The sequence below is a fragment of the Buteo buteo genome, chromosome 5 (assembly GCF_964188355.1).
Source record: "Buteo buteo chromosome 5, bButBut1.hap1.1, whole genome shotgun sequence".
NCBI classification, from domain to species: Eukaryota; Metazoa; Chordata; class Aves; order Accipitriformes; family Accipitridae; genus Buteo; species Buteo buteo.
In genome coordinates, this window is record NC_134175.1 from 26,252,152 (window position 1) to 26,264,435 (window position 12,284).

The 12,284-nt window shown below is 43.9% G+C and overlaps 1 protein-coding gene across 1 annotated transcript; it reads right to left on the reverse strand.

Moving 5' to 3' along the window:
* Window positions 1-1,653: 1,653 nt before the first annotated feature.
* C5H2orf80 (chromosome 5 C2orf80 homolog) lies at window positions 1,654-11,322 on the reverse strand. Its single transcript, XM_075029291.1, is given in 10 exon segments — window positions 1,654-1,703; window positions 1,706-1,771; window positions 2,179-2,245; window positions 2,468-2,586; window positions 3,187-3,274; window positions 9,011-9,088; window positions 9,511-9,598; window positions 9,747-9,829; window positions 10,346-10,427; window positions 11,282-11,322. Coding segments are annotated over 10 exon segments (762 nt in total).
* Window positions 11,323-12,284: the final 962 nt, after the last annotated feature.

Here is a 12,284-nt window from a genome sequence, read left to right on the forward strand (position 1 = left end):
TGGAGGAGAGGTAGGAACTGCTAAATGGGATTGGATAGTCCATTCCAGTAATCCCACTTCCTGCAGAGTGAACAAACCAGGCCAAAACAGCTGGTGCTACAGAAATGCATGGCTAAAGAGTTCCTGTGTAAGGGAGGGTGGTGTTGCTGTTTATCTTGAGTCCCCTCTAGCCTTCTAATCTGACTCCCTGGGCCTTGAATTTTGGCTTACATGCTTAAAGGAAAGTGGGGGGGAATGCATGGTATGGCCAAGAAGCCCCATCAATATCAGCACAAAGACTCACCAGTTAATCTGTAATTTCTGAATGTACCAAGCTGTGGTTAGGTCTTTCCCCATGGACAGCTCAGAATTGAAAGGACAGGTGTTTACAGCAAAAACATTCTTTTTTAGACCAATTTTAATAGGAAATTTGTGATATGTTAAAAAACCGGAAAAACTGTGAACCTGCTGAGCTGAAAGCAAGCTTTGAGTCCATGAGGACTTCTAAAAGACCCTTTGAATCTGTGATTAAGTTTAACCGTTCCCAGGCTTTCTTGTGTAGTGCTGTCTTTTGGCATCTCCATAAATGGGCTCAGTGACTGAGAATTGGTGGGCAGAAGAAGAAAAACAGTTTTGCTTCACAAGTGTTTATTGGTTTTTCCTTTAGCAGATATTTTGCATTAGAGTACAGGACCATCTCCAAGGCATGGGTTAATGCAGCTGTACAATATGTGACCACACTTTGGATGGATGTCTATCCTTTGGCTAGAAGTAGCTGGGAATCTTCATTTCTATCATTTTTATATGTAAAGAGCTCGATGGAGTCTCTCTACCCTGCAGTTAGTGTTAAATACACCTCTCAGCAGTGAACACTTCTACTACCCCACTGAGCCCTGAAACTTCTATGAAATTAAGTAGAAGAAGTCCTATAGAACAGCCCATACTGTGTGCCCAGGCTTCCAGCCAGAGGAAGAGAGGGATGTGGAAGGAGAACCATGTGCACCCAGCTCTTTTCCCAAGGTAGAGTTTGTACAAGCATGAGGATTGTGACAGCCCCTCTAAGAAATGGGGAGTGTTCTTGGGCAGCACAGCATGGACATCACAGAGGCAAACGATTAGAGACCTGCAAATGGGGAATGGAAGACAGGCTTCAGTGCTATACTGGCACTGCAGGAAGAGGCTTTTTCTTCAGCTGAGTCCTTTAAGGAAATAAGAAAGCAGGATGGTTACAGGGGAGAGCTGAAGAAAATGGGATCATCCTGAGAGGCAAACCCCTCATGTCACATGCAGGGAAGCTCATTCCTGCCCCACTCTGGATCACGTGTGGGAGTTGCACAGCACTGTGGACAAAGGGAAGTGTGTAATCCCTGTCTCTGAAGTGCTGCATCCTCTCTTTGGCTATGTAAAAGTAGCATGGTGGGTTGAGAAGCAGTAGGGACGCGATGGGAAAATGTAAGCTCCCAACACACTGGCAGGGAAGCAGGAGAGCTGTGGCTAAGGGAAGAGGAGGGAATGTCAGGGTCTTGGCTACAAGACATGAGGGGTGGAAAGAAAGGAATGACTGCTAAGATTTAAAAACAACAACAAAAACAACAACAACAAAAAACCCCAAAACACAAGTGGCAAATGTATTACCAAAGCTAAGGTAGAAGATGTCAGTTAGCTCACCTACAGCTAAGTGAGGTACATGAAGTCTGGGTCTTTGTTATGTCTTTGCTTCTTTGCATTCCTTGCTTTTGACTCTGTTCCAGGCTTCTCTGGAGCGATTTCTTGTTTTGCTTCTGTGGCTCCCTGCAGGTTGCAAATGTTAATAAGCACAAGCACAGCATGCAGGGCTGAATCCATCAGGAGAGCTGGGGAGTGCATGGCAGAGCAGCTTCCCTCCTGCTGTGTGACATGTGATGCACATTGAACTCAGGGCTGTGGGGGAGCCCCTTTACTCGGTCAAATCCAGCCCTACTGCTGGAATGTTTTCTTAGCTCTCCTGCTCAGTGGAGCTGCAGCAAACAATAGGCTTTAGCAAATCATGGACAAATAGAAAGGCAGAGCCTAATTCATGTACATGCTAGGCTAATCTGACATTACTGGGCTCTTTATGGAGTCAGGTTTTTGTTATTTTTTTTCAAAAATAGTCTTCAACTAGTTTTTTTTAACCTAAAAGTGATAGCAGTGAATGTGTTTTGCAGGGATACTTACCAGAAGAGTGCCTTCCGTGTGCATGTTGAGTATTACTGGAGTTGACTTTCCAGCTCATGAGTGACACCTCCTGCCAAGGTGTGATACAGTTGCCATAAAAGTACAATTTAGGATTGACACTATGTTATAGATTAGTGCTACTATGAAACATCTCATGCTAAAGAGTGCTGAGAAGGGCAGACAAGAAAGGCTTTGCGTGCTCTGATGGCTAGAAGTGCTGCTCCAGCTTTGACATTCAGTGGTAGTGTTGCAAAAACAGTTTTACTGGCTTGTGTGAATTCTTCAGACCTACTTTGTCAACCTGTTGCTTCCGTCTAGTCAGTGAGTCCAGTTGCTTGCTGTCCTTTTTAGCTCTACTTGCTGAACGTGGGTTGGTCTTTTGATATGCTGCTGCTGTCTGGTACTTGATGCCTTGAGAGGGAGAAAGAGTCTCGCATCATCTTGAGTTTACAGAGTGGCCCCAGGCTGGTTTACAGACTTACTGCATGGGATCAGTTGCAATACATGGTTGGAGGTAAGGGGTCCCAGCTTCAAATTCTTTAATGCTCCTGAAGTTACTTTCATTTTTGCTGCACTTGGAGAAGAAGCAGGGAAGGGGGCAGGGGGTGGCTCTTTCACTGGCCAGTAGCATAACTGACCTTTGCAAAAGTCCTACTATTAGTCCAAGCTTAAGAACAAACAACTGATTGTCAGACATGAAGGCTGATTCTACTAGAAAGGTGTAATCTTATTGTTTACCTCACCTTGAGAAAAATGCTCCTTTTGCAATTTTCATGAACTTCAGGAACCTGAGCTAGACACTATTTCTAGGCTACAATGAGGAAATGCCTGTACCCACTCCCCCCCATGCCCCCACAAGAGAATAGGCACAGACCAAGGTTTACACTATCCTTTCCACGTGCAGCTGTTGGAGCTCAGCAGCCTGTAACTTGGTGGCTCTGCTGGGACAGGTGCTGCTGCCCCATGTCCTTGCACCCTGGCCTTGTGGGAGTTGGGCTGAAATGTGCTCACTTTGCTTCCAGGCATACTCTGCAGCTTTAGGGGCAGTCAGCATGGCAAATGGATGCAGGGAGAGCTTGAAAGGTTGAATCCAGTGGTCCTGGAAGGACAACAATTCATAGATTAGTATGTCTGCAGAAACGATGTGCTAAAGCCAAATGGGCATATGCTTTTGTGGTCAGTGGAAAGTAAGAAAACTGCTTCAGTTTCTGCTTCAGAACTGATGGATAAATTAGCACAGCTTTGCTGGCAGTTTTTGTCCTGGCTGCTTGGTGCACCCTGCTTCTTGAAGTGCCCATCCCCTGCCCAGACATTTCAGTTGTCCACACAGTAGCTGAACTGCTGCATTTTATAGACCCGTATGTACTGGTGCAGCCTGGGGATTGTGGTCTGCCATAATATTCTGGTGGGCAGGATATCAGCTGTTCACATGACAGCTCCTGAAATGCTGGACAATGGGGTAGGAAACTCTGAGAAGCAGCAGGCAGTTGGGATAGCAACCATTATATCCATCTCAGGCTAGGATGTCCCTTCTCATGAATCAGAAATCTTCTGGACCCTAATTTCCCACTAGGATGTGACTTAGTCTTCCTAAGTATCTACATATCTTAGTAGAGCTAGTGCTTGATTTTCAAGGAGATCTAAGCCAAGACTTCAAAAGTGATGGAGGATAACAGGAATCTCCACTTTACTTTGATGGGAAAGGGTGGGGGGAGAAGATAACCAAACCTGAGATCCACAGAAATTGAATTTTGAGATGGGCTGGATTCCAGCTCTTTGAGTTGAGGACTCTTAAGGAGGCACAAGCTGTGCTCCAAGAGTTACTGTTAATGAAAACAGTAGATTTAACCTCTTAAACTAATTAGGGCTTTGCAAAATAAATTACCCTTAGTTTCCAAATTCAGCAAAGCATTTCCGTTCCTTTCTTATAGAGTGGGAATAATCTTAAATCCATGATTAAAATTAAGCAACGTTGTTGGCTTAAATAGAAACTGGATATCCTGATAACAATGGCTTATCTTCCTCTTCAGAAAATTTTGTAACTTTGCTACCTCATGACCGTCAAGGAAGTATCCCTGAGTCCACTAGGGGCAGGATCTAGGCAAATGCACAGTAACATGAGATGAACAGAAAGACTGTTTCTGTTCTTTCTTTGTCTCTGCTTGCATAATATCAGAATATAAATCAAAGCTAAAACAACACTAACACCCTCCCCCACCCCCAGAAAAAAAAAAAAAACCAAAACCAAACAAACCACCACGGATAACAGCATGAGTAGTTGGAAACCTTCCAAGAAAAAATCATTCCTCTGCAGTGTATGGTGTGCACTCAAAATGGAGATTTCTAAAAATATCCTGGGTTGGAAATTCCTAGACAAAAGGATTCCTGCCCATAAGAAGCATGACAGTAAACATATACAGCGTAAAGTTCACAGCAACAGGAGGGACAGCTGATCCACCCACTTATCCCAGGAGCAGAGGGGAAGATCCCTCCTTCAAAATAACATGTTTTGAAATGCCCCTACATGGCATCTAGTGACATTTCTAGTTCTTGACATGGGAAAATTAAACTAAGAGAGGTTACAGCCAAGGCTGTTCTGATGCACCTGTGAGCTGGAGTGAGCTCTAGTCCTTTCTGGACACCGGGTGGTAGTCCATCATTAATATTACAGCTAAGCATGGCAGGTTAAAAAACACCAAAAGGTGCACCAGAAACACTGTGAATAACATGTGGACCAACTATTATAGTCTGATTACAGTTCCACAGCAACTTTTAATGGTTGCTTGGGAAATGTCAAGAAAGTCTGTGTTACTGAAGATAAAATTTATATATTCCAGCACAAATGCTCTTTCATTAATAGCTGGGCCATACAGAATACTTTCTTGTGACTCGAGTCATGAATTAAAGATTATAATACTTCCTCTATTTTTTAAAGGGCAATTACACTTAAATGGCTAAAGATATGCTGCTAGAGAAACTTGCTTTGAACACAGGCAAGGCCCTTGTGAAGCAGGCTATATCTCCATGGACGCTGCATAGCCTCCTTCCCCACTCCACATTAGTGGTAATTAGAGCACACTGGTGGGAATGGTCTTCTGTAAAGCACTAAGCCAAAGGCCCAAAAGCTGGGTTACATCTTAGTGTGGCTGTGAATAGTTGGACTGCCCTTTTCTTGCCTAAGGTAGAGGAGGAGGTGAATAGTTCAGCTTTTTGCTCTGTTCAAACAGAGAAGGCTGGAGCTAGTTTGCTATTACTGATGGGGCAAAAGGGGCAAACTTGAGTTTAAAATGTAACATTTTTTAAAAGGCACAGATATTATAGGATCCAAATGCATTATGCCTTTATGCAGCAGGAGATTCCTTCCACTTTATTGCTCATAGCATACCAGTCTAGACAGTAGGCTGGTGGGAGAAGGGGGCAATAGCTTACTATCGCTATAGCCAAAGCTAGGAGTCACTGGTACCACTGAACTGGTACCTCTTCTTTGGTGGACTCTCTCAGACCTAACGGGCAGAACACTTCAAAAAGTGTGGAGTGGAATCTGCAAGGTGTGTGGTGCTAGCAATGATGAAAGCCTTTTAAGTATGCTTGGGAATGGGACCACTTTAAGACTGGGACTAAGTATTGGTATTAGTTTCAAGGCAGGATAGGATTCAAGAGTTTTAACTGGTGAAATCTCTACAGGGCCAAGATGAGATCTGATCAGTAAAGCTGGAGTATCTATCTCCTTTTTGTCTACTGAAGGCTTTTTTTTTTTTTTTTTAATCCATCTGGTTGCTCAGTTACGTTTGCCTGGTATATCCAGTTTTGCACGGACCATATACAGTTTCTTTTTCTGGTAGCCTGGGGATAATTTTCAGCAGAGGTCCAACAGAGGAACAGCACAACAGAGCCAAAAAAGCTGCTTCTGCACTTTAAAGAACAAAACCGTCTCCCTGAAGGTCAGCTACTGAAGACAAAGAGCTTTTATACGTCTGCTTTCCCTGCACCAGTGCTTTGTTTGCTTGGGTTGGCAAAGTCCCACGCCAGTGTGCAGGCCAGAAAGGAACCATGAAGTCTGTGGTCAGCCAGGCATTTAAGCCAGAAAGAGGCATGCCAACAAAATGCCTTCATAAACCTCTTAACCCAGGCGCACATCATTCAAGTATTCTAGCATGCAATGGGTGGCTTTTTAGACTAAAAAGATGGAGCAGGGATTTTAGAAGTAACCCTTATGCTGCTAGAGGTTTCTGATCCCAGTGGTGGTGTAATGAGGGAAGCATCAAGAGGTCAAACTCTAGAGGTTAAATATAGTAAGCACCTTTCCTCCCCTGCCTAGTCTCAACTTCCCTTGTTTTTTCATGGTTACATTCAGTCTGTCCCAATTCCTTCTGTGAGGTGATGGGTGGCAAAGGAGTTTGGGCTCATGTGCGAATGGTTTCTGTCTGGTGTTTCTCTGTACTTCTCACTTTTCCTCTGTGCTTTTGTCCCTGCAGGCCATGGCATGGAGGGAATGCCTCCTTCCAAGACCATGTCTCTCTTAATAGTCACTGTGTACGGCTCCTTACAAGTGTCCTCATGTCTCCTTCCCTAGTAGCTGCTGCTGTTTCTTAAATATGTTTGAATAGCAGTGCCATGTGCTCCTCTGGCTGAAGTTTTGGCTCATGCCTGGCTGCTTACACAGGTTTCTGAGCTGACTGGCACAGGACAGTTCATGGTCTCCTCCCATATATGTCACCACTGCAGCCCTTGCTGCCTAAACACTGCCATTTATGCCTAACACAGCACCGATGTGTGAATCTGCATGAAAGCAGTAAACCCTGCAATTTATGCCCAATGTAAATAGAAAGGTATTTGAACTAGAGATGCAGAAGTTGTCCTAACATCTAAAACTGCTCAGGTCTTACAAGGTCCCTAAGACCTGATAGATCATTCCACACGAAGGTTTCATTCCCAAAGAGCAGGGATGTGACTTGTCTGGAAGGTGTTAAATAGTATTGGATTCCTTTGTTTATGTAAATACACTCTTAGAAATCTCAGGTGAAGGGAAGCAGGAGGCACACACTCTGCTGTCTGTCTTGAGAGCTGACTAGACCCAAACAACTCTGGTATACGGGCTGACAGCAGGCTGTGTTATCAGAGCACCATGCCCAAGGAAACATAGCCTCCTTCTTTCTGGAGGCTTTTAAACTGCAAATAATGACTGAGACTGTGCCACAGATTGATTAGGACAGAGATTAAATGACTTGCCCAAAGTCAGATAGTCTAATCAAATCTGCAAGTCAAGGTAATGTTACCTCTTCTCTCTGCAATAATTGAACTGTAAAACCTTGTGCAAGTTTTCTGCTACTGTTATATGATTTGGCACAAGGGTACTTCCAGACTCTAGAACATCTTTTCCCTGCAGGTACACAGGTAACACACATGACCCTGCAGTCACAGAGTTGCTGCTTTGTTCTGTTTAATCTGTATGTCCACCTTCCATAGGACTGCACTGCACTGCAAGTAAAAATTGGCTTAGCACTGTCTTCTTATTCAACTCTTTTTAACACTGCAATAAAGGGAGAATTTAAGGCTCTCTGACAGGTGCCATTTCTGATCCTTTACTGGGATCCAGAAAGTATTCCTAGGATGTAGATACTGAATCTCCTTGAACAGTGTCATGTAATGCCTATGCAAGTGTCAGAGTGTCCTTCTGAGAGTTGGCTTCTGTAAACATTGCACTGATTGAACCTGCCTAAACACGATCCCAGATTAAGACCTGCAGTGTTGGCACACTCTGCTAAGCAGCATACAATAGCTTACAAAAAACCCCATGGAGGTATGGCAGGAAGTCTCTGTCTTGCAGGGTTGAAGGTCTTTAGCCAAATTTCACATCTTTGGTTCCTCTGATGAATGCCTTATCTCAGACCTACAGCATACTTCCTTAGCTGGAAGATTTATCAGTTTACAGGGGAATAAGAATGAGTCAAGGAGACCACGAAGGATCTGCAGAGTCCATACAAAAGAGGAGGGCAGAAAAACTGTAGCAAAGAGGTGGGCTATGCAGGGAGAGTTTTACTGGCTTATACAACTGCCTACAGGGTATACTTGCCAGCAAAGCAACTTTAGCTCCTCAGTGAGGCCAAGCAGTGCAAGGCAGCACTAGAGGCCAGGAGCTAGCAAACGTTAGGTATTGTCCCCTGATGATTTCTGGTTTGCAACCTGAGTGGACTGGGCACAGATAAAGTACATCTTTGGCAGCCAGATGACAATCCCAAAGGAAAGTGCTAACTTCAGATAAAATTCACACTGTTGTACCTAGCCTGTGGTGATGAATGCTACCTGCATGCTTATATTCTGCTGTAACAAGCAGATACATGAGAGTTTATTGTAGGATGTTGCCACCTATCATCCACATATCCTCGATGACTGCTGGTCTAACAGTAGTGATTGCTTTCCATAGAATGAAGTCCCTTCCTTTATTCGTATGGGAGAGCTGGAATAAACAGCAGCTATAACAGACCCCCCCACAATATGATCTGCAAGCAATTAAGAAAAGTGCTGCACTCTGCAGCTTTGACACATACCCTCAAGACTAGCAGCAGGAATGAAGTACCCAATGGATAACCACAACTGCACATGGTGGCTTTATACCTCGTTATGATGCTGAAAGGCCACCCACAAGGCTCTGAACTGTAATGGCAAATGTGAGAAGGGAATAGTTCAACAGCTTACTCTAAGAGAAATAATCCATGTGTGGATTGCATTCCTAGAATGCCAGCCCTATGCACTACATGCTGGACCAGGCCACTACAGGTAAGAGATCTTCACTCAGACCCTATTAGAGATGCTGAAAAACCAACAAATCACTCACATTTGCAGAGCTCTGCCAGTGTGCGGCTGAGGGCCTCATGCTGTAAACCTCAAAGATCTCTTCGATAGGAATGCTGTTCTGTGAAGACAGGTAAAGAGAGAGGTTCAGCTCTCAGAAGTAGTATTCTTTAAAGTGAACGTATGACATCCAGCTCATACCCCCTTCCTTTGATCTCTGAATCAGCTTTCACGTGAGCTCCTAGTATTGTTTCATGCTGCTAGTTCAAATCTATTGAAATCTTGTCCTGAAACTTGCTCACCATTTTGCACTTGGGTGAGACAAGTAACTTACACACACAGGACCACCTACTGAAACTGCCTATTTTGTTTTCTAAGGCTGAGCAAAACTTAATGGCTACCTGATAAAAATGAGATGGATTTGTAATATTTGCACTGTCTGTATACTGTGCTTTCAATGAACAAAGACATCCAGGGTACAGGGAGTGTTTCTAGACTGCTGCCATGGAGCAAAAGACATTGCTGTCTTTCTTGCCCTCTTACCATTAATATTCCAGCATATGAAGATAATATCATAGCTTCTCTCTCAATTCGGTTGGGATACGTGTATCGGTTGTGAGCTGCAAAATTCCTGTATGGTGTTTTGAACAAGAAGATTATTAGCGTGGTGTTATAAATGCAAAAAGTAGTCCTGGGCTAGATTCACTGCTGCTTTTACTCCATTTTTCACACTGGTGTAACCCACAGCAACAGCAGGGCCTTAGCTTTGCAATACTCACATTTTCTCTCTTGTCAGTGCAGTCTGAGCATCCATGTCACTTAGCCACAGCAATGCAACACTGAAGGCTAAGTTGTAATGGACCTGGAAAGACAAAAGAACCTTATGTGTTTTGTTTTACTGTAATTGCTTGACTGAGGGATGACAGAAAGACCAGAGAAATGCAGGGAAATGTGAGCTGGAGCCCAGTATTGTCTCAGCTACACTGGGTACCTCACCAGTTGTAAGACACTTGCTGAGGTTTGAGGGGTTTTAAACACAGCCAGGAAGACTTTCTCAGCTTACCTGAAAGATGTTTTGTTATGCACACACAGCTTTAGTTTGTGAAGAATTCCCTTTGGTTAGTTGACCTGAACTTTATCAAATGTCCTCTGTGAATAAGTTTTGTCTTGCTGAAAAATCAGCAAAAACTTGAATTATCTTGGATACATTACACCTGGATGCTATTCACAGCCAATCTCTTTAGCTACTCATTGCAGTAATGGGCTTTTATTGATCATTTTAGGAACAGGTTACTTAGCTGTACCAAACAGCCATCCTTCAGAGTTCTCAGTAGCCCTGCAGTTAAAGAGGATAGGAAGTATGAAGTCTGGTGATTACCAAGTCATCTAGAAAGGTGGGCTGCCTTTGTCCTCTTGGATCAAATTCATTTTCTCGTAGTCTGATGCCAACATAATCTCCCCTTAAAGCAAGAAAATAACTCCAAATTAAAACTGGTTGTAAGCAATCCGGTGCATAAGAAATGTAGTAGATGACTCTAAAGCTAGTGCAAGACTGGGGCTAAATTTGGTATGATTCAGGGCTAGGAATCTCTTGCAGGATTTCTCACAGACTCTTCTTAAGTAGGAAAGTTGTTAGTTTTCTGCATCACTGCTAATCTTAGCTTCCCTCAAACCACACTGCTGTCTTCCCCAAAGGCCCCAAAATATAGGAAGAAGTACAAATATGAATCAAGTATTTGAAGTCTGGGGACTCACAGAAGGATTTCACTGTACAGCCAACAGACTGAAAGAGATGCTTCACTGGTGCTTGTTCTTCTCATTCAGGAGAGGCCTGATTCTGCAATCTTTCCTCAGACTAAGTACTACTGATACATGCAAGCAGTCCTAGGGTAGATGGGCACAGGATTTGTATGGAGTAGAGGGGACACTGCTTACCTCCCCTAGGAGCTGTCTGCTGTGCACTCCTGCATCAAAGAGCATGAGACACTGCTGCATGAACTAGGAGACCCCTTACAGACAGCAGCTGCACTGGCTGCATTGCAATGGAGAAACTCTGCACCTCCCTGGTCATTCCCACTGACACAGAGCAAGTTCTGGGCTTTGACATCTCTACTGTCACATATGCAGTCAGGTATCATGCTGCAGACTGTGGGTAAGAACATGAAGAGCACCTCAGAGGAAGTCTGCTCATACTTTCCAGCAAGAGAAGACTAAGGTTTTACAGTTGTCATCCAGCTAGGTCATACAACCCTTTGCAATGAGAACAATTCCGTCTCAAATGCAATGAAGGCAGTTCTGGGCAGTTACTACTTACAGGAGTTTTTCAATCTCTTTCTTCAGGCGTTTTCTTTCCATACTCTAGCTGTCACTGTAACATAAGCTTAGTGGGATCTAGGAGAGAGAAAAGTGCATCCTACCAAGTATCTCTGTCAGTGAGCAAATCTGAATCACAGATAATGAGTATGGGACACTTGGAGACTCCCTACAGAAATCTGGTCAAAACCGTTTCCTAAGTAAGATTACAACAGAAGCTGAGAAAAATCTAGTCAAGAAAGAGAAGACAACATGCACAGTACTGAAAGTAAGGGTAAGGAGTTTAGTAATGGGAAATGGGCAGAATAAGCCCATTTAAGATGAGCATAAATCTTGAGTGTCAGCTTGCAGGTTGCTTGCATCCCCATCACGGTGATGTAAATTCTCTCATATAATGCAATATATTGACCTGCCGCTGATTCTGAGTTTCTTAGCGCATGGCTTGTTCTCCCCACTCTGTAGTAATCAGACCTATGTGGTACAAAAAGGGGATGGACTGGGAAGAGGACAGGCTGGAAGAGATGAGGTAACAGCTGGCCTGACAGGACACAGCAAAGAGAGAAGCCAGCACCTGGCCCACCAATTTATTGTACTATCAAAGTGCATGATTCACTCCTCTGCTCCATAGTACACAAATGACATACCTAGAGTAAGCTCTCTCTGTTACTGGATATTGTCCCCCTATTCTCTCTCTCATACCTGTACACAAGAAATCACGCACTACCTGTGTCAGCTGTTGGAACAGGCTTCAGGATCTGGGTTTGGAGCGTCTCTGACTTCAGGTATCTATGAAGAGGAATTCTGTCTTGATGTTGCTGTTCCTTTCTTGCCTCTGCCACTCAGTTTGTGTGCCAGGGAAATTAGGCTATGGCTTCACGCAAGACTGCAGCTTTCTCCTGTTGCTTAGAAACAATGCTGCTGAGCTGAGAGAAATTAAATGGACCCCCCCCCCCAAACCAACAATACACAGAAGAGGTTAAACCTGCACCTTCAGGTTGGTTTAT